The 22,678-nt window shown below is 46.1% G+C and overlaps 3 protein-coding genes across 3 annotated transcripts; 2 read left to right on the forward strand and 1 right to left on the reverse strand.

The window, feature by feature from the left end:
- Positions 1-8,173: 8,173 nt before the first annotated feature.
- LOC136517067 (glycerol-3-phosphate acyltransferase 5-like) lies at positions 8,174-11,025 on the forward strand. The gene is made up of 2 exons (XM_066510580.1): positions 8,174-9,270; positions 9,772-11,025. Exons 1-2 carry the CDS (start codon positions 8,647-8,649, stop codon positions 10,720-10,722), a joined length of 1,575 nt encoding a protein of 524 aa, XP_066366677.1. The 5' UTR covers positions 8,174-8,646; the 3' UTR covers positions 10,723-11,025.
- Positions 11,026-14,940: 3,915 nt separating this feature from the next.
- LOC136516588 (probable protein S-acyltransferase 16) lies at positions 14,941-19,164 on the forward strand. The gene is made up of 8 exons (XM_066510025.1): positions 14,941-15,457; positions 16,842-16,934; positions 17,023-17,124; positions 17,205-17,282; positions 17,394-17,492; positions 17,579-17,674; positions 18,629-18,766; positions 18,845-19,164. Exons 1-7 carry the CDS (start codon positions 15,182-15,184, stop codon positions 18,734-18,736), a joined length of 852 nt encoding a protein of 283 aa, XP_066366122.1. The 5' UTR covers positions 14,941-15,181; the 3' UTR covers positions 18,737-18,766; positions 18,845-19,164.
- A 544-nt stretch (positions 19,165-19,708) lies between these two features.
- Positions 19,709-21,737, reverse strand: LOC136517817 (peptidyl-prolyl cis-trans isomerase FKBP20-1-like). Its single transcript, XM_066511465.1, has 6 exons — positions 21,601-21,737; positions 21,064-21,180; positions 20,606-20,739; positions 20,450-20,529; positions 20,266-20,358; positions 19,709-20,026 (listed from the first exon to the last, which is right to left on the reverse strand). The coding sequence occupies exons 2-6, from the start codon at positions 21,170-21,172 to the stop codon at positions 19,882-19,884; spliced, it is 561 nt and encodes a 186-aa protein (XP_066367562.1). The 5' UTR covers positions 21,173-21,180; positions 21,601-21,737; the 3' UTR covers positions 19,709-19,881.
- Between the last annotated feature and the right edge of the window lie 941 nt (positions 21,738-22,678).

Genomic DNA, 22,678 nt, shown 5'->3' on the forward strand with positions numbered 1-22,678 from the left:
TCATGCAAAGTTCAAATAGTCCACAATGTCCATACAGTCCCAAATAGTTATAAAAAAGTAAATACAAAATCTATAATAGTTCATACTAACAGCTACCACATCCCTCACTGCCTCCTACTCTTGCCCTTACCCTTGTGACCTAGAGCGCTGGTGCTTGGAGTGTAAGGGTCACGCGGACGGCATCGCCTAGTGCCTAGAGGCGGTGTAAGATGAGTCGAGGGAGCATCATGGAGCTGAGAGGGGTCAAGCTCATCGTGCCTCTTGTCCATGTCATCGTCATCATCCTCCTCCTCGTCCTCGTCCTCGTCCTCGTCCTCGTCTCCGTCCCCTATAGCTGCTTGACTAGAGGAACCCAAGCCTCCTCTTCCTGTAGAAGGAACGTACACGTCTTGCGTCATGTCTGTCCTGCAACCACAACGACCAGCCACATGACATAGACGACGTGACAGCCTTTGTTGTACAAAACTATGTTAACTAAAAGAATATAACGTATTAATGATATGTTTGAAAGAATATTTTTAATCTTACATCTAGGAAGCCAAGTATGTAGTCGTCATTGACTCTCGGCCGAACACGCTCGATCTCTTCAACTGAGCATTTCGGTGTATTGCCCTACAACAAAGTTCTCAATAATAATACTTCTGAACAGATAGCATTAGGTTTTGTTTTCTTTTGTATAAGAATCTAACGTATTATAAGGGTTATACGGCTCGAATGTTGTACTAACTACAATAGATAACTCCTAATGTCTGTCCAAGAACGCCTAATGTATTGTTATGCAACTTAACATACAAAAATAAGGCAATTGGCTTATCACTCTGTCCAAGATTGGTCCTACCTCCACCTGCATTCTTGCACGAGTCGACTGGTCGTACACCGTGTCTTCATCGTCGGAGGACTCAATGTCGGCGTAGTCAGCTTCGGTCCACTGTAGCCTTAGCCTGCACCGTGTCGCATGCTGGTACCAAGCTTGGTACTGCCTGAACTCACAGTTCATGTGTGGCTCATTGTTGCCGTCCACGTTGTCGTGCATCTCCTCCCATTCCTCAATGAAGGACTAGTGGTGCCTCTCCCAGTCAAAAATCTTCTTGTTCCTCTGACGATCCAACCTGCACGTATGTCATCGTTACATGAATCCATGTACGTGTCACCATATTAATAGAAATGGACCATCATCATGAGACATTTGAAATATCAAAACACTTACTTGTGTAAGTCAACGCCAGTCGAGAATAGAGCCATAGGCCAAAGCTGTCTCACTCCAAATTGGCGTGCAATCCTATCTGGCAGGTGGAACTCGACATCATAGAAGCAGATTAGAGGGCACCTCATCCTATAGAAGTCATCGTCGGCCCCACAAATTGCTCAGCTAAAAAGAAAGTGCGTCCTCTCCACCATACGGCTCCCACTCCACCTGCAACATATGCAAATAAGATGTTAGATGGTATACTAATCCTTTTCAAAGCAGCATGAAAAATAAAATTTACTTATACTAGACGCCGTCAGCGTATCTAGCTCGTTCGTGTACTCAATGTACGCCTGGTCTATCCTCATGTGCGGAACCCTGACCTAGTCCCAAAGGTACGCCCATGTCGGCTGGCGACGTGGAGGCTGGCCTTGGAACCACTCACGATGATCCAGAACCTCTGGATGGCCAACTGGAAGACGAGCCCACATCCACAGCTGTAACAGGTACACGCATCCACCAAGTGACGGGTTGGACGAAGACCGACGACACCCCTCGCATAGCTGCCGGTATAGAAAACACAAGACTGCAGAGCCCCAGCTATACTGACCCGCCAGGTCCCAGTCACTGAGGCAGTGGATCCACATCTAGGACACATTATCACCTGTGGAGTCAGGAAAGAGAACATAGGCAAAAAGGTGTAGGATCCACGCCTGACAGTAGTACCCAACCATCTCCTCATCTGCCTCCTCGGGGCAGTGTGCGAACTCTACACGTAGCTAGGAGATGGGAACTCCAGAAGTGCGAGCCCCTTGCTCGCCAAGCTCATGCCCAAGGAAGGCCTCCACTCGTGCTCTCTAGCCCTCTGACCTGCACTACCTGGTGACTGGGTTGCCATGAATCCTTAGGCCTAGCATCTTCTGACAGTCCTAGAGCGAGACTGCCATCTCCCCGAAAGGTAGGTGGAAGGTGTGAGTCTCTGGCCGCCACCTATATTTAAGACAAAGCAAGATTACTTGTCAAAAAGTCAATCGTATGAACAAATGCCCATGAATGAAGGCAATGATTCACTTTAATACTTGTCTACCAACGCAGTTATCGCCACTGAGTTGAACTTGGGCAACCCACGATGAACCTAAAAAGAGATGACATCCAGGCCATCTCTTTGCAGGAAAGGAGTGTACCTATTGTCGTACCGAATGTCCAAGAACCCACTGTGGGTCCTAGGACGAAGGTGCGTAAGGTCCTGCATCGAATAAAACATAGTCTCCTGTTACTTCACGAACATATGTATGAATAAAACTTATAGATTATTACCTGCCCCAGCACAATGAGACGTCCTCGGTGGGTCGCCTCGTACGTCGGGTCGAGCAGGTGGAATTGCTCCATCCTACAAAAAGTGAATGAATTAGAATTCCAATATACAATAAAACATGAACTTAGAAATGTATAAGTAATTGACACAAATACAAGCATAAATTGAGAAATGCATAATTAAATATATAAATACGACCAATATAAAATAATAATATAAACCAATAGTCCTACCTCACTAATCTGCCAACGGCAACTTCGTGAGTTGTGGCCAAGTCTACCGCACTTGCCACACTCGTACTGGTCGGGATTAGTAACAAATGGAGTTCCTCTCCCACGCCTAGTTCTTCCGGGTATCTGATCCATAACTATCCTGTGCCTCGTCCTCTGCCTTGATCCACGCTTGTTCCAACGGTAAGTTGGATCCGCAATGTACTTCGGCCCATCATATGGAGGCCACTCTCTAGGGTCCCAAAAAGGCATGAAGCGGGGGCTCCATGTGTTCACAAGCATGTCAACACTGAACTCAAGAGGTATCCTCCTCTCGATATTATAGTTGCGATGCCTAGCTACTGCAACCAAATAAGAACATACAAAGTGGTATTGCCTTGGTTTACTACAAGTGTACTTGAAATCTTGGAGGGCAACCACATGTATCCTCGACTCTCAGACCTCGCCATCGGATGTTGTACCACCCCTATGCTCTACTTGATAAGTCCCTGTGGCATGGTCAAAGCATGCAACCTCATATGTGCTAGCCCTTTCTCTTGCCTTCTCTAGGTGTGCCTTTGGTTTTGGAGCCCATATCTCTCTATCACTCCGCAACTGCAATGCATGGGCGTGTCTATCGTTGAACCAGGCAACAAGCTTATAGAAGGTGAATTGAACGATTGCATTCACGGGCATACCACATATCCCCAATAGCAACTTATTGAATGACTCTGTCATGTTGCTGCACTAAAACTCATACCTCCAGCCACCGGCGTCGTGAGCTCTCGTCCATTTCTCTAAATCCCTCGTCAAACCTGTGAGCCATTGTCTACCTTCTGCATTTGATGCGGTTATGACCTGTTCCAACTTTTCCTTAAAGTATTTGTCCTCAAGCTATCGAGCAGCCTCCTGGAACAGATCAAAGTTACCTTTGATACCATCCTTCCGGAGTAGATTCTCGGCAAGGTGCCGAGTACACCAACGATGGTGCAACGGTGCATACCCCTCTATCTGCTCTCGCACGACATTAAGTATGCCCTGATGCCTATCAGATATGATGCCAACCTCCCTGCCAGGCCCAACCACGTGTATCCGGACTAGCCTCAAGAACCATCACCAACTGTCATTGTTCTCCTTCTCAACCAAGGCAAATGCTAAAGGAACCAACTTGTTGTTCGCGTCACAGAATATGGCTATAAGAAGTGTGCCCTAGTATTTGCCAATCAAGAACGTACCATCAATGGAGAAGACGGGACGATAGTGCCTAAAGGCCTCGACACACTGAGGAAAGCACCAGAAGGCATGGAAGAATATCTGCCTCCCATCCTTCCATGCATTAGGTTTTGGGATGTACTTATAATGCATGTCTGGATTCACCGCTTTGATTGCATTGAAAAGAACTAGCAGCTGCTTATACCCATCCTCCTAGTCTCCATATATCATCTTCCACGCTCGCTGCTTAGCCCTCCATGCTTTACCATAAGTTATCATATATCCTCCATACAACGCTTCAATGGTCCTGATAATTATCCTCACCTTCATGTTGGATTCTTTCTACAAAATTCCCATCAACCGCTTGGCAATGAGGGTAGATGTCAACTGCCGATGCCTCAGTGTCAGCTCATGGTCAGCACAATTGTGTGGCTCGACAACTTTTGTGATCTTCCATTTTCTGGTTATCTATTGCTTCCTTGCACAAACCCTCCATGGGCAGCATTCTTTGTCACACACAACTGTGTAACGGCGCTCTACATATGAATGCAATACCCTATAAGGCCTCTTTCGTATCACTGCAAAAGCCTGCAACCACCTCTTCAAAGCAGAGAGGTCATTGAACACCCTCCCATTCTCAATTAGCATGTTAGGACCGGCCTCAGGAGCTTCTAGGAGCTCATCATCCAAGTTCTTTTGCTAACGCCTGATCGGAATGAGCAAGATCGCTGAACTCGTGAACTCTAGGATCACGACAGCTGGGAAAGATACGTCTCATCATCTCAACATCACTCTTCGTCAGCTCTCCAACAGGGCGATCATCATCAGAATCAAGAGCCCTAGCCATCTCATATGGCTCCGAATCATGCATAATTTCAACACTATTTGACCCACGGAATCCGTCGTCAAAGTGCACTTGTGCAGCAACAGGGGGCACATCCACATTTTTAGGAATGTCTTCTGCAACATCATTACAGAAATGAGGAAAGAATGAAAGAAATAGATGTAAGGAACGGGGTAAGCTCCCAAAAAACCATGTGGTTAAGACACTTACTCGGATGATTCTGTGTCAAAGGGATCTCATAAGGAGGATCTGCCATGGAAAAATGAGTCTGACAACCATCTCCAAATACCGCATTGGGGGCAGATTGAGTATCGAGAACTGTAGGTGCAATCTGCACAGGCAGGTAAGGTTCTGGAACGGGAGGGTCGATGTATGCCTAATGATTCATTGCTGGGGTAAACCCATGAGGGATGGGATCGACTAACACCCGACGCACAACCACGTCCAAACATTGCAACTGGCTCTTCATAGCCGATCTTACATAGTTCTCCCACTGATCCGCACAACCAATTGAGATCATTTGCCTGAAGATGTTCGGAGGACAACCTAGGTGCAGTACACCATCAACTGCAATGTCATCATCTTCAAGGCAATGCAGCTCCTCCCGAGCCCTTGCAACCATGTCACTAAATGAAGGCCTATCATTGAATAGCACAGGCACGCTTTGCATGTCAAGAAACTTAACATATCTATAGCGATCGCTTTCAACGGTACCTCCATGATATATGGTCACTAGGTTATCCATCTAATTCAAACAAGTAACGAAACACATGTTCTTTAGTCCAAATTAGACGATAGATAGTACCTAGCAAGTACTTTCTAACTACAAACTAAGTAATCAAGATAATAATTACGTATATATTTACAGTGTACTCACTAGATACCTAGATCATATGTAGATAACAAAAATGTAACTACATATCTAAGTAGCTATCTAACTATATCTATGTGCCTATGTGTCTATGTTTCTATCTATCTACATATATCTCACTAGATCACTAACTAAATCAACTACCTGAGTCATCACATTAACTAATAAATAACAAATACCAAATAAGTAGGTACATTGCATATTCATAATTTTTACCTTTCCGGGCCGGCGGACGATGGGCGTGGGTCAGGCCGAAGATTCGGGTCGGCGGTGGCGCGCGGCGAGCGCAGGATGCCCGGGGCTACGCGCGGCGAGTCTGGCTCGACGCGTGCGGCCTCGGGCCGACGGTGGAGGGCAAGGCGCGGACGGCGGTGGAGGGCGGCGAAGGCGGTGCGGCGCGGCGCGGCGGCCAACCATGGGCGACAGCGCGGCGTGGGGGGCGGCGCAGCGCTACAGCACGCCGAGGGGCGCGGCACGGGGCGGGGAGGGCGGCCTCGGCACGGCACGGGGCACGGGCACGGCCTCGGTGCGGCGAGGGGCGCGATGCGGGGCGGGGGCGGCCTCGGTGCGGCGGCGGCGTGGGCGGGGCGCGGGGCGGCGGCGCGCGCTCGGCGGCGCGGCCTCGGCACGGGGCGGCGGCGCGGGCGCGGTGGCGGGGGTGGCGCGGCGGGAGCGCGGACGTGAGAGGAAGAAGAAGAGAGGAAAGGCGCGGGCCCGGTAGATATTTCCGAGCTCAGCGCCAGAGTGACTGGCGCCGAGCTCGGCGCCAAGATCTACAACGCCGAGCTCGACGCCAGTCACTCTAGCGCCGAGCCCCCTAGCAGGTCATTGACCGTGCCTAGGAGCCCAGCGCCAGAGACTCGATGGCGCCGAGCTCGACGCCATCATCAATGGCGCCGAGCTAAGGATCCATTTTCTAAATTCTTTCTACTAGGGATCTATTTGTGAGAAATTTTCAAAAAAAGAGAGAGCTAAATTGTAAAAAATTCGGTACTGGGACGGAGAGCGCAGGCGCGCAGGGCATTTCCATTACTGCATCCTCATACCAGAGCGCACGGTGAACCCAAGGAGCGCGTTGCTGTTGCAAGTGGGTGCACGGCGCCTGGTATAGGCGTCGGCGCGTCTGCCCTCGTCGGCTCGTCAGGCCGCGGACCGCCTGGCTAGGTGTGGACGTGGTCACGGAGCCTGTACAGTGGTTACGACCGTGCTTCGAACAGTGTTGCACGCTGCAAACCGGCATGAGCCACGTTCTTCGTATGTTGTTCCCGCGAGCACCGAACAGCATAGGAGACAACGATACAGTGGGAATGGATTGAGACGCGTCCGTCGCCTTCGAAGCCATAGATGATTCTAATGGTTTTAAAAAGAACACAGTCTTCTAATTTACGTGTAGTTGTAGATCTAGCTGTGCACATATGGTGTGTGTGAGACGTGCGTGTGTAGCTATACCCAGATCAGAGGCTTTAAAAAAAAATACATTGGGCCTGCTTATTTGTAGCAGCATTAGCTGTAACTGTAATTTCTTTCTGCTGGCACTACAGCAATAGCTGCTGTTTTTGGTTGAAAAAAAGCTTGAGCAAACAGGTCAACTAACATTACTATGTTCGTAAAAAAAACTTTCATAATATATTGGCAATTATTTCATTACTTTAATACTCCATCTCGAATTACTGACTATTTTAGTTTTATCATAAGTTTTAAACACTTATAATTCTGACTAATTTTATAGAAAATTTGAAACTTAGCACAAACCTAGATGAATATTTATTATCAGTAGTATGTAATCTGAGGAAGCATATGTACCATCCTTTGGGGGCTGAGAATGATTTTGGTTGACGATTTCGGAACGAAAAAAAAGATCGTGGAAGGTTTCCAGTAATTAATATCACAAAAGAGGTAGCTCAATTCCTATATGAATCGAAAATGTTACCAGCGTAGGACAATGTTTGGAACGCAGGAATTTCACAGGATTTTCATAGAAATTTCGTAAGAATTACTTTCAATTCACAAGGAAACACATGAGCAGAGAAAAATTCCCGTAGAGGTATGGTCGAGTATGGCTCCAATCAGGATATCTTATCTTTAATCTTATCCAGCTAAAGCACCCCGCTGAAGCAACTGTCCACCCCTATGTAGGGGAGACTGGGAGAGGAGGAAACGCTGATCGAGTTGCGCGAGCAATAAGTCAATAATAACAAAATGGCCAACAGTGGAAACAGGCGGTCGACAGCCTGCCCCACCGGCCGGGACCCAGCAGCGCAACGCGCGGCAACGCAAAGGCCCGGCGATGGATGCGTCGTTGGCGGGAACGTTCTAGCGGGCACCGTTAGTGGCTATCACCGTCTTTAAATTCCGTCGACCTCGCCGCGGTCAGTCATCACGCAACCGCCTTCTTCGCGACTTCGCCCACGCAGCTGTCCTGTTCCATGGACATCTCCAGCCATGTCATCATTTCGTTTCACACGAAGAAGGCACGCGGCAGGCTTGGCTAGCGCGGGCAATCGGGCATATTATAAATAAAAAAGGAATCGTGGTCAATCAGCCGATCGATCAGTTTACTCGTCCACGCAGTTGGCTTGTTATTATAGTATATATATAATACCAGGCCCCTGTTTGTTGCGAGTTAGGTGATCACCTCGATCTCCCGCGCTTATTTTGCGCGCCACCCTGCTCTCTGCTGCACGTACGTATCCCAGGAGGACCCAGCAGGCGCGGCGCAAGGCTCCGCGCTAATCCTACCGCTCCGCAGCCGCCGCAGGTGCGGGGTGGTTGACGGCCGCTTACCCGCACCGGCGCCATGCGCGCACGCTAGGTGATCGAGGTCAAGCCAAACGCTGCCCACCGCCTCTGCCTCCCATATAATCCTCGTGCACGTCCTTTGCTCGACTCGCACTTGTTTCCGATCCTTCGACTCATCGCCATCCATCAGGACCATCACAGTAGGCCAGGATCGGAGGAGCTCGATTTTCGATCAGGACCACACCACCACCACACCGACCGAGGACGCTGATGACGATGCCGACGTCGTCCTCAACGGCGGCGGCGTCGCCGCGCGCGCGGCGGTCCCGGTCCGTGGTGGCCGAGCTGGAGGGCGCGCTGCTGCGGAGCGCGGACACGTTCCCGTACTTCATGCTCGTGGCGTTCGAGGCGTCCGGCCTGCCGCGCTTCGTGCTGCTGCTGGCGCTGTGGCCCCTGCTGCGGCTGCTGGAGCTGGGGGCCGGTCCGGGCCGGCGGCGCGACCTGGCGCTGCGCGCCGCCGCGTTCGTGGCCACCGTCGGGGTGCCCCGCGCCGAGGTGGAGGCCGTGTCCCGGGCCGTGCTGCCCAAGTTCATGGCCGACGACGTCGACCCCGCGGCGTGGGCCGCCTTCGGGAGCTGCGAGGGGAAGCGCGTCGTCGTCACGCGGATGCCCCGCGTCATGGTGGAGAGGTTCGCCAAGGAGCACCTCGGCGCGCACGCGGTGGTCGGCTGTGACCTCGAGTACAGCCGGCTCAGGCGATCCACGGGGCTCCTGAAAGGCGCCGGCCTTGAGGCCGTCGCCGCCCGTGTGCGCGCGCTGTTCGCCGGCGACGACCGGCCGGACCTCGGGATCGGCGGGTCAGAGATGGCGCGCTCGTTCTTGACATTCTGCCAGGTACGGGACTGATCACTGTCCATGATTTTTGCGTTACTAGTTATTTTTGTTTGTCTCCAACGTTTTTTTTTTTTTGGTCTCTCTTTGGGCAAGAGGCATGTACTGCGGAGTACGGGAGTAGTCGTAGACTAATAGTCCTCCAGGACAGAGTTTCAAACGCGTTACTATAGCAGCTAACAGATTTCCTACCACCCATGCACCTATAGTAGACCTTCTTGCCCATGGCTGAAGAATATCTCCGTCCGGAGGCCTATATAAGATAAGGACAAATGTGAACCATAAGTCCATAACTACAGCACATCATCACCTTAACCATTTTATACATTCTGTCCATGTGAGCAGATATAGCCACAAAAGTCTCGGCGCATTAATTCAGCATGCAACTTTTCTTTCCCAAAAACAACCAGCAAGAACATGTTGGGCATATAAAAAAAAAATTGGCAATATGTTAAGCAGTAAAATTTCATCTGATGATTATGTATTATACGTTCATGCATGCAGGGGCAGCTCAGGCCACCGTTCACCGCGGACCACGAGACGAACGCGCCACCGTTCCGGCCGGTCATCTTCCACGACGGCCGCCTGGTGTGCCGGCCCACGCCATTCATGTCCCTCGTCATCCTCCTCTGGCTGCCCCTCGGCGTGCTGGTCGCCTTCGTCCGGATCGCCGTCGGCCTCATGGTCCCCATCAGGACCATCCCCTACATCGCGCCGGTCTTCGGCGGCGCCGTGATCATCCACGGCCGCGCGCCTCCCCCAGTCAGAGTCAGCGACGCCGCCACGGACGACGGCGGCTCTCCCTCGGGGGTCCTCTTCGTCTGCACGCACCGCACGCTCATGGACCCCGTGGTGCTGGCCACCGTGCTCGGCCGCCGCGTGGCCGCCTTGACCTACTCCATCTCCCGCCTCTCGGAGATCCTCTCCCCGATCCCGACCGTGCGCCTGACGCGCGACCGGGACGTGGACGCGGCGCGCATGCGCGCGGAGCTGGCCCGGGGCGACGTGGCCGTGTGCCCCGAGGGCACCACGTGCCGGGAGCCCTTCCTGCTCCGCTTCTCCAAGCTCTTCGCGGAGCTCAGCGACAGCATCGTGCCCGTGGCGATGAACTACCGCGTGGGGCTCTTCCACCCGACGACGGCGCGCGGGTGGAAGGCCATGGACCCCATCTTCTTCTTCATGAACCCGCGGCCCGTGTACGAGGTGACGTTCCTGAACCAGCTCCCCGCGGAGGCGACGTGCGCGGCGGGGAAGAGCCCCGTGGACGTAGCCAACTACGTCCAGCGGATACTCGCCGCCACGCTCGGGTTCGAGTGCACCACCCTCACGAGGAAGGACAAGTACACGGTGCTCGCCGGCAACGACGGCATCGTCAACGCCAAGCCGGCGGCGGCCGGGAAGCCGGCTTCTTGGCAGAGCCGCGTGAAGGAGGTCCTCGGGTTCCTGCTCCACTAACCATTACTTGCACAGCTCTGGACTCTGGCCCAAATACTTCGCTCACCAATTTGATTGAGTTTATACTGTTACATTTATACATGTACGTAATAATAATAAAGCATTGGATGTAGTAAAATACAGTAGTGATTTGCCAAAAAAACAGTAGTGATTAGCCTTTCTTTCTTTTTTACATAATAAGTACTGTATATTGTATTGTTCTTTATTTTACAATTGTTTGGTGAATTTTTACATGGTGTAATCAAAGATCAAAGTTGTTCCTCATCTACAGTAGGTTTTTGTGCTGGTCGTTGTTTGGCGTCCATTTACAGTTTGAGTGCATTCGTCTTCCTACCCTGGGTGTTTCAATATGGTCGTCCGTAGTAGATATTGATTAATTACTGTATTTGATAAGGTGAGCAGATATTTCCCTCCTTGACGAATGTTCTGCTCACACGTCAGCTGTTTTCCACAATTCAGTCGGTTGCTATACACGCAACCGTATGAGCTATGAACATACTACACGTGAACGTAGCCATCCAAGTATCCACGTTACATGACAGCACTAGTTTGCGGCAGCAAAGCTGGTGCTGCTCATTACCACAAGTGATGAATGATGATGATATGCTCTGTCGCTGCGATAATTATGATCCTAGCACCTATTGCAAATATTGTGCAGAGGCAGAGCTCGACTTTGTATTTCCCCGGTTTTCAAATATTTGGCAGCCATGAATAAGAAATGAAAAACAATATTATTGTAATGCTATCTTGGCTGAAGGGCTTGTTGTCCAGTGGCTGCAAGTGCATGCTTTAGCAGCACATTCAGGTTCTAGGTTCGATTTTCATAGGATCGAATTTAGGCGTTTAGCAAGTTTGAGTTATTCTACCTTGATGGCAATGCTCCATGGGAAGTCATACCCTCGCCGATAAAGTCTGCGTTCAGGGATTTTTCTCGATCAACAAGTTTGAATTATTCTTCATTAGGGCTCGTTCGTTTATGGCCATTCCAGGCTAGGAATAGTTCTTGGTGAGGATTGACTATACAAATTACACTAGCATTCCTGGTAGGAATGGTTCCTGGTCACCTTTCCCTGCCAAACGAACGCAGCCTTAATGGAATGTTGGTTCGGGAATTTTTCTCGGTTAGCAAATTTGAGTTATTTTAACAACCCGCGGACATAATACTAGTTATACAGCAAATGCTATTTTTTTATATAGACCCTCACAAATGCTACAAAATGTTATGTTTTATGAGTGACAATATTTAAAACCCGTGGTATTATCTTTTTTTATTCCTGTTGTAAGGTATGGACGTAATCCTAGTAATATAACAAATGCTAACTTTTCATATAGACCTCCCAAAGACTACAAAAAGTTATGTTTGCTGATGAGTTTTATCCAATAAAGTACTGTTCATGAGTGACAAACTGACAATATTTGAAAACGATGGGAAATGCTATGTTAGCATGAAAACTTTGAATAGAATCTTATTTTTACTTTGTGAAAAGAGGCAGCATATTTTTTGAAGGATGGCAGTGCAAGAGATTTTTTTTACTTGGCGAAAAAGGCAGCGTATTTTTTGAAGGGTGTCGGTGACTCTAAAAAATTGAATGACCTATTTCATGTTTCTTGTTTCAAAGAAGTTAATCAGTGACTCGAAAAATAAATCATCTATTGCATGTTTGGAAAGAAATTAAAAAATATTTATTGTCAAGAATGAGTTCGTGACTCTCAAAAATCGAATCATTTATTGCATGTTTCAAAAGAAATTACAGTGACTCTTGCATGTTTCAAAAGAAATTAGAAAAAAATATTTATTGTGAAGAATGGGGTCGCCACTCTCGAAAAATGAATCATCTATTGCATGTTTTAAAAGAAATTAATGATTGACTCTCGAAAAATGAATGGCATATTGCGTGTTTCAAAAAAAAATTATTTGTTGTCAAGAATGGGATTCGAAATCATCTATTGCATGATTCAAAAAAAATATTGTTGTCAAGAATAGGATTCAAAATCATCTATTGCAAGTTTAAATCATCTATTGCATGATTCAAAAAAATTGTTGTAAAAAATGGGATTCAAAATCATCTATTGAAGGTTTAAAAAAATAAAAACGTGTTGTCAAAAATGGGATTCAAACCCATGCCCTTCCGGACCAGTACCTGAAACTGGCGCCTTAGATCAACTCGGGCATCTTGACTTAATGTTAATTTAGAACATAATACCTTTCTAAAACAGTATTGTCTTCTCTTTAAATAGTGTGCAATGGTCATAGCTTGAGCGCCATCTATATCAGTGTGGGAGAAAACGGCTCCAAATGGAGCACAAAATCCGCAATTCCTCCTAGCCGCCACCACCCTCCTAGGCTCCCACGACTTCGTCACGGTCCCCCTCCTCTCTTCTAACCGGTGATCTTGCCGGTGCACAGAGGAGCGGGGACATGATCCCTTTCCATTCATAGTTTTCAATTAGTTTGTTGATCTAGGGTTTGGTTTACGGTGTAATCGACGAGGTGGTGGCGATGATGGTGCTTTGAAATAAGGTCTCTTCGACCTTTCCCTACCTCACCGACGTTTGATCTGACATCGGCAAAGAGCAAGTGAGAGTTTGGCGTGTCAGATCTCTTGATCTTCTTCAGATCTTGACATTTTGTGTCCTTATAAGAGGAAACAGTTGGTTCGCTTTCGATGTGGCAATCTCGACTTCTTCTCTTAGTCAGCTTTACAACAAGGTCTAGCATCTTCAAAACTTTGTTCTGATAGTGAAGCATTGTTAACGGTGAGTGGCTATTGCAGTCTTTAAAGTCTTGTTTGGTGAGGGTGTTTGGAGGTGTTCCTTTTCTTTGTCGTCTCTTCAGTGCGATCTTCAAGCTTCGACAAGCAGTGGACGATCGAAGGAAGAAGACCACCAATTTGGTCTTGGATGAACTCTTATTTTTTAGAGGAGGTCGTTTTATGCCTTATTGTCCGTCTTTTGTATTGGCCTTTGTTTTCCTTATGATATATGAATTGTAAGGCACTCTTTTGAGTGTCTTTTTTTTTATCAAAAATAAAAAATAGAAAACGGCTTCAAATGTCTCCTGAAGCCGATAAAGAAGCCCTACCAAACGGGGCCTAAAAAGATTGAAAGATGATATTATGGGAGGTGTTATCCCTACAAATCAAAATCACTTCAGTCTTAAACGAACAAACATTCAAAGAAGAGCCAACGCTATGACGGGCGGTGTCATGTGCTACTTCACCGGCTGCTGCCGTTGCTAGTTCCTTTTTAGAGTGGGCCTGTTTGGTTGTCTACGTAACTCCTTATCTAGGGGCAAACACCCTCCATCCCCGCACGGTGCAGTTCGTTCCTGTTTAGTTCTCTGCACAGGCCTATGTGTAGGCTATCACTGTTCTCAAAAAGCAAGTTTAGGCTCCGTTCGTTTCGCTGAAAAAAACAAGCCGCAACACTGTTTCCGCTGATTCGTTGTGCGAGAAAAACACTGTTCCAGCTGAAAAAACAAGCTGAAAAATACAGATTATAAGAGAAACAAACAGGGCCTCAGTCTGCATTACCACTATTCGACCAAATCCTACGTATACCCTTGCTCCTACAACCGCTCTTCAACCTAAGACATAGTTTAGCCACTTACATAGGAACCCAATCACATGCATAATACCGTACAACATTCTATCTAGCGAAAACCAAACAACATCAAATAACATTGATTTGTCCAATTTAAAAGTATGTTGCATAACGTGATGCAATGCGATATTAAGGGGGTGTTTGGTTCTTTAATCGCTCCTAAAATTTATGTCACATCGAATGTTTAGATACTAATAAGGAGCATTAAATATAGATTAATTACAAAACCAATTACATAGATGGAAGCTAATTTCCGAGACGATTTTTTTAAGCCTAATTAATCTATCATTAGCACATGTTTACTGTAGCATCACGTTGTCAAATCATGGCCTAATTAGGCTTAAATGATTCGTCTCGCAAATTAGTCGCAAGTTGTGTAATTAGTTTCGTAATTAGTCTATATTTAATACTCCATGCATGTGTCTAAATATTCGATGTGACAGAAATTTTAGGAGGGAGTGAAGGAACCAAACAGGGCCTAAGTTATTAATTAACGTGACTAAACAATGAGACCCGGTGTGAACAGCAACGGCTGGTGTGTTGGCGTTGATGACTTGCTGCAGGCTGCAACAATCACTACCGAGCACCAGGGTCCAGGGCGGACCAGATCAGCCCGCGCACTGGCAGGCTGGTCGCTCGTCCGCTCCCACGCTTTGCTCGCTCGCTGCCTGCCTCCCCCAGCTCCAACCGCTGCTCCTTCCGCCCGCGGAATAGACTAGGGAGTAGGGAGCGCGAGCGTCTTAAACGGGCGCACGCCGCGTGCGCGCCCGACCCGCTTGCCCCGCGCTCGGACGCGTCCCGATGCGCCTCCGCCGGCCGGAAGAACCCGAGTCCTAGGGCTCGCCTCGCCGACCCGATGGGGGGCCGGCCGGGGTACCTCACCCTGCCGATCTTCTCCGTGGTCGCGGCGATCGGGTACGTCTACTACACCACGGTGTTCGTGGCCGTGCCGCGGTGGCTGGGCCTGTCCACGGCTGCGGGGGTAGCCAACGCCGCCGCGTTCACGGCGCTAGCAGCCGCTTGCCTCGCCACCTACGCCGTCGCCGTGCGCAGGGACCCCGGGCGGGTGCCGCCGGGCTTCGTGCCCGACGTCGAGGACGCCGAGAGCACCGTCCACGAGATCAAGCGCAAGGTGCGTTGGCGTTGGCGTTGCCCCACTTCTCCCCTCTCTTTCGCTCCCTTGCTCGCCTGGGTTCGGCGGGCGGGCCTCCGTTCTCTGTTAGGTGTTGGGGTGTTGTTCTGGATCTGCGGGTGGGGGCTGTTGCTTCAAATTTTCCTATCGTTCGTTTCAAACTTGGGAAACCTTACTCAAAGATGAGAAAATGCGATTCTGATGCGGCTTGGTTAGTAATTTTGGATAGTTTTGGTGAATACCTTTGATTCTAAATTTGCCACCGTCCATTTGAAACTTAGGAAACTTATTCAAAGTTGAGCAAATGAGATTCAGATGCACCTTGGTTGATAATTTTGGACCATTTTGGGTACAAATAGTTCTGCTCTAGAATTTCCAGCTAACAGCTGGGACATTGGTAGGTGGACGTGTTACAAGTAGATAATTTAGATTCGACAGTTGAGTCAGTACTTTATACCAAGTGAGTGGATCTAGTCTGATTTTTTAATTTCCCTAGGCCCCGTTTGGATCCTTGGAATTTAATTCATTCTAATAAATTATAATTTAGACAGATATTAATTAAGCTAATATGGTTGTATATGGAATATATTTGTATACTATTGTTAGCTATGCAAGGGAGATGTTTATATGTTGCATTTCTACTATAGGGAAGCGAGTTGAAGAACGTGCTATAAGTTGCAGATTAGAAACATAGCATGGTGATCTATAGAATCGATTTCTATCTCCCACCCTATGAATTTGAGATAGGCTTATAATGTGAACTTTGGAAAGTTGTGGAATCTCAAATTCCAAGCCAAATAGCCTAATCCATCAAGTAGATTTCAATTCCTCCAAAATGAAGGGATCCAAATGGCCCGTAAGTTGATTTTGATTTGTTCTCTAGATTATTAGGGCCTTTTTGGTAGAGCTCGTACTCCAGATTCTCTGAGAGAAGTGATCCTCTGGTTAAGAATGTTTCTCTATGATTCTCTAGGATAAACTCTGTTTCTCTATGACTCTGCGTGTGCGTGGAGTAATCAGGAGGAGCTACTTTTTTCAACTCCCAGCCTCTTAGTTCATTTCAGAGAATCACTTTATAGAATCACTTCTCAGTAAAAACTATTTGGCAGAGCTTCTCCTAGATGGCAGAGCTCCTCTGCCAAACAGACCCGTAGTAGATGATTGCTCGTTTCTAGCTTCAGTAACTTCAAAGTGAATGCTCACTACAGTGCCATATTAGTTTGTCATAGAAAAGATGAGGAAGGGAGAGGGTAAGCTGAGTTGAGCACATTCTTTTAATTTGGAAAAATCATGGGCCAGCCCATCACTGTGTTAGACTCTCTTGCTTGTATCTGACAAAAGTAGTTTATCATTAGTATGTTTCACAACATCTCTACTTTTGCAGGGTGGTGACTCGAGATATTGCCAGAAATGTTGCCACTATAAACCTCCACGTGCACACCATTGCCATGTTTGCAAGAGATGTGTTCTAAAAATGGTGCTGCTAGTGTTAATTCTGTGATTCCATTCTTCTAACTGCTCTCCTGCTCTCCAATTTCGTATTTTCACCTAACTCACATGCGCAGGACCATCATTGCATTTGGATTAATAACTGTGTTGGACATGGGAACTACAAGATTTTCTTGGTCTTTGTATTGTATGCTGTGGTTGCAAGCTTCTATGCATTGGTAATTGAGTTTCTTTGATTTACTCTAGCAACCACGTTTCCTGAGGCTTAGTGCATTACAAATTTTCATTTTGATATCAGATTCTGATCATAGGGAGCGTTTTGCACAGTGTTCCTAAAGATGAGCAGCCAGGCAGCGATTCTTCTCGAACATCCATTGTGAGTACTCTGGGAATGCTACAGAAGTTGCTAGCTTGTTGTATGTTAATCTGAACGATCGCCAGGAATTCCCTTTGAATAATAATTTTGAAGAACTTATCAAATTGGCAGATTATCTGTGGGGTCATTCTTTCTCCATTAGCGTTAGCATTGGCAGTGCTCTTGGGTTGGCATATTTACCTCATATTACAGAATAAAACTACAATTGAGGTTTGTGACTTAAGATTTTTCTCTTTATATCGGAAAGTACTCTTGTTTATAGAAGTTTTGACAAGATTGTTATTAATGGCTTGCAGTACCATGAAGGAGTTCGAGCAATGTGGTTGGCAGAAAAAGGTGGAGATATCTATCATCATCCATATGACCTTGGTGTCTATGAGAATCTTATTTCAGTAAGAAATATTTACACTGCTATTCTGTGGTTCTATGAATGTTGCACATATTCAATTTTAAGTGCAAAATGAGAATAGCCCAGTATTTTACTAAGAAATAAGGTTAATGACGATTGACAATCTTCCTATCATCTGTCTAAAGACGTCAACAAATTGGGATTGACCTTTTGCTAGCCATAACTTGGATGTTCAACCCAATCTGTTCAGGAGAAAGAAACAAGATGGAGACATAACATGAAAAATGATTTTATCAATATTTGATATGTTATGCCGCAAGCATTCATTTTAATAGTCAAGTATTTCATACTTTATTTTTCTTTTGCATTTGATATTTAGATTTGTGCATGCTTATTAAGTGGATAAACAAATTGAGACAATATGCCCCTAATACAATTATGGTTCATGCAACCTGTTATGTGCTGGATTGCATATTATGCCCCCATTAACCGTGCTGGTATACTATAGTGCATAGGTTTGGATGAGTTAGTTTGCATGTTATCTTTAGTTGATATGAGTTAGTTGCATTGTTTATTTTTGTTAGAATGCTTAGAAACTCTTGTCAGGAGCTAACTTCATCTATAGTGTAGCGCTACCCATCCCCTACCCATCCGGATTTAAGCAAGAAGGAATGAATTAACCTTGTATCAAATAATATAAGGATCATGGCACATCGTTAAACTTGTCTGTTCCCTAAACCACCACTTGTGACTGATGAAGGAAGAGGTTTGGACTCTTAAAGTGTTGTAAATATTAAATTGAATAATGAGCATATGCATAACTCTTCTTCAAATATTATAACATCAAATAAAAATGATCACTTTGCAGCACCCAAAACATCAAACAAAAAAGAACATGGAGTAACACATTTATGGTATACTACCTTAGTTGCTTTCATCTTACCCATGGTTGGCATCACTTTCTATTAATGTTCCACTGCTTCCTGGTTGTTCGCAGGTTGTGGGGCCTAACATATTTTGCTGGCTCTGCCCTGTATTGAATACTGTTGGAAATGGCCTCCGGTACCGTACATCCTATGATGTTCCGATATTTACACCAATGTGATTACAAAAGATAGCAGCACAGTCACAATAGGTAGTTGCTAATTTGTGAAAGGATTTTTCATTAAGCTGCTAGAACGTGCTTGATCTGAACGATTCTGAATTGGGGCAGGTCAGGGTCTTGTAACTCTGCAAGGTGCAGGAGATGATGACTACCACAGCCTCTCGCCAGGTGTCTATCCTGAGTCGAGACATGAACTCTTAACCATGTTTTTTATTTCATTCTTCTCATACTTGATAAAATTCAATCTGCCTCGCTTGTAATCTGGAGTAGTCTGTTCTTACCCAAAAAAAAAGCACTGCAATTCTGTTGTAAAGTTAGTTCATGTGTTTGAGAGCCATGTAATGTAGCCAAAGGTCATGAAAACCAATTTTCCCAGATTATTTGTGTACATTTGTTTATAATGAAATGTGACATCTGATGTACTTTTACATGCTTGAGCTATATATAGCACTACACATTGGTGCGTTCTGCCCCGTCCGCGTCCGGAGAGCTTATTGATTGAGGGCCGCCTGACTTAACGAGTTTCCGTGTAAATCCTAACCCCTGGGGATGCTGTCTGGACATACGTACATATTTGCCTTGTAAATGTGCATATTTGCCTGGTAAATGAAAATAGGGAATCTTGCAGCCCGTTCGCTTGCTCGTAAACGATCGTAAATTTCCAGCCGGGAACAGTGTTTTTCTCTCACACCAAACCAGCCAGCAGTAAATAATCCACGATACAGTACGGCCTCCCAAACAGGCTGTCCCTGAAAGGCTAGCTATGTAGACTATTTTAACACTACGCAGTTCCAATATTTACTATGTGGACTATTTTCACACACACTGCAGTTCCAATAATTGACATTCATGTACAAAACATGCAGCTAGTCTAACGAACACGAACTGACCAACATGTCATCCCAAATCAGACATGCTATCCCATATCAGCAGCCACGCCAATCTGTAATGCATACGATAAGATTCGTGATCTACATAGATACCAAATATTATTTATACTCAGCTCTTTTCGATACATCAGTTCATGCCAGACAGGGGCAAAGGGTACAACATCAAGCACAGTAGCCAGCAAGTGACGAAGCAGTTTCATGATGCTCCCACATAATTATTTTCTAGGTTACAATAGTCAGCAGCAACGTCGTAATCTATTTTCCCTTTCCTTTTCCCTTCCCCTTCTTCGCATCAAGCTTTGCTTGTACCCGGGCTGCTGCAGCAGCTTTCGCTTCCTCCCTCTTCTTTTTCTCTTCTTCTTTGGTAGCAGCAGCTAGCTCTCGTTGCTTCTTAAGTTCCCTGCCCAGATTTATGTATCTAATTACTTTATGATGATCATTATATACTTCTTGAATTCTGATCAAATGAACAAACTATATTTGATTGCAAGGTGGATACAACATTTTGATTTCTATCTCTTAATATTACATTGTCACCAAGAGCTCACTCGAGGACACATGTGCAGTTGTGCTAAATCGTATAATAACTGAATTTTTCTGTGCTAAATGTTAAGGATGGAACATTAGGAAATGTCTTACTCAAGTCTGGCTTTCTCATCAGATACACTGCCCACACTTGAACCTTTCCTCGGCCTACAAGCTACTAGCTCCACCTCAAAAATAAGTGTTGCACTACATAGACAAAGAACCAACAGTTACCAACATTATTAAATTGGGGAAACTCAAGTTACCAATTCAAAGATAGTGTGATAGAGGAACTCACTTAGGAGGTATCTCTGGTGGTGAGCCTGCAGCTCCATATGCATATTCTGACTTGCATGTAATTTTTGCAACCTCGCCAACCTTCAATTTTTGGATATGCCCAATCATGTTACACAGAGATGGTGAAGACCACACCAGAAACTCAACATTTACAAACCTTCATAGTTCTTAAGGCTATATCCCATGCCTTGATGACAGCCCCTTGTCCAACTTCAAATGAGAAAATAGAGTTGTCTTCATGGGTGGTATCAAAAACTTCACCAGTCTCAGCAAGTGTACCTTCATAATGAACTATAGACAAGGTAAAAAGATAAATGTTCATATTTGTATGACTTTATTCGGGACACAGTATCTGAAATCTTGAAATTATTTTACAGTCAATAGTGGCAATATGCAACAGCAGGTGTTCACTTTACAACATAAAAAAAAAATGCATGCAGCAGTTAGCTGAGGGCAGAGAAGGTGAATCAAGTACTAGAACGAGTTAACACTTAACAAATAGGAGAGCATATCAAAACTCAGTTACTGGCTATTGTCCAACCAAACAGAAGTAATAAAAGATATTGCTTATGCAATGCTTGCTCAAAACACAAGATATATACAGTAGTACCATACCATCAACTAAGGGCAGGCTCTCAGATGGCGCTATAGCATCGTCTTTTGCTTTCCGGACTACTGTCTTAAGAACACCTCCATCCCCTGATAGATCTATCGTCTCTGCCATGACCTTAGCTGACCAAGGGAAAATCAGAAAGAGCAATACAAGAGCATTAGAGTATTCTGGTTGGACCAATCTAGATCTAGCTACAAGGCACAACTACTTGCAAAGGAAGAATAGCCACTTCCACCAATCATCTATTTTTTTTGGTTTCTCTTGGTTGATTACAGATATTCTTGGTTTTTCACAGGATAGATATTGCAACACATGACATGCAGCGAGGCAATCGTCAAAGGACTTAGACATCATACAAAAATTTGGATTCAAGCGGGCAGAGGCAGACCCAGAAAAGGGACATGGATGTACACATGTACACCGGATAATTTTTGCAAAAAGTTCGAAGTTAGGAGACATCAAATAGCCAAATAGCGTTAGGTTAGGGTTCGGGCGCTCGGCTTCGCACAGCAGGAAGGGAAGATAAGCGGTGGGAATACCTGGTGGTTGCTCGCCGCTGGCGAAGAGAGCGATGGAGGCCTCAGAACTTGGCGTAGTGCAGCGGCGGCGGCGGCGGTGGCCCACCAGTCGTCGCCTCGTCGGGGAGCGAGAGGGTGGAGAGAGACGGAAACACGCGGGGTCAAGTGTGAAGGAACGGGGAATGCGGCGTCCGGCCGGCCCAGTCCGGGTTATTCGGCCAAGGGAGAGCGTACCCGCACAGGCCTTCTTCTGTGCCGTTCTTTTTTCACACATTTCTTTTACAATTTCAAGGCACCAGCCCTAGGCCGGGTTTGAAACGAAGCCCTTGTTTAGTTGCTACCCAATTTCCAAAAAGTTGCTACAGTACCTATCACATCGAATATTTGTGGCTCATGCATGGAGCATTAAATGTAGACGAAAAGAAAAACTAATTGCACAGTTTGGTGAGAAATTGCGAGACGAACGTTTTAAGCCTAATTAGTCAATGTTTGGACACTATTTGTCAAATAAAAACGAAGGTGCTACAGTAGACCCAAAATCCAAATTTCGCGAACTAAACAAGGGCGAAGATTACATTGAAGATCTCGGTGGATAGCAAGCAACCCCCACGCTAAACTCCTTAAGTTCTTGGCCCCCGCTTGAGCCAACAGGTCAGCTTCCGCCTTGACGATCAGCAGCAGACGCTAAACATTCTAAGAGTGAGCTAATTTAAATAGTTCTGTCGAGCACATTTCATGGGAGAGCCCGAAAGTCCACATTTTCAACAGGATTATAAATGGGAGAATAAAACTTACAACATTTTAGCCATTTCTTACATCACTTTTCATGCAATATCAGAGTATAATATTTATTGTTTATAACAGTGAAATATAACCATGTTGTCAGAGTTTTAGCGGAAATAAAATCATTTAATGACAAGTTAAACATTAACATGATGATCCGTTATATACATCATAATAGGTTATAAGTTTTTTCATTGTAACACATTTTAGATGAAAGTTTCAAATAAACTCTATGCCCGCAACATTAAGGAAATTCTCGCTAAGCCCACCAGGAGATTTTCACACACAAGTGTTAGCTCCACATGTTCCTGTCACC

This window comes from Miscanthus floridulus, chromosome 17, assembly GCF_019320115.1.
Source record: "Miscanthus floridulus cultivar M001 chromosome 17, ASM1932011v1, whole genome shotgun sequence".
NCBI lineage: Eukaryota > Viridiplantae > Streptophyta > Magnoliopsida > Poales > Poaceae > Miscanthus > Miscanthus floridulus.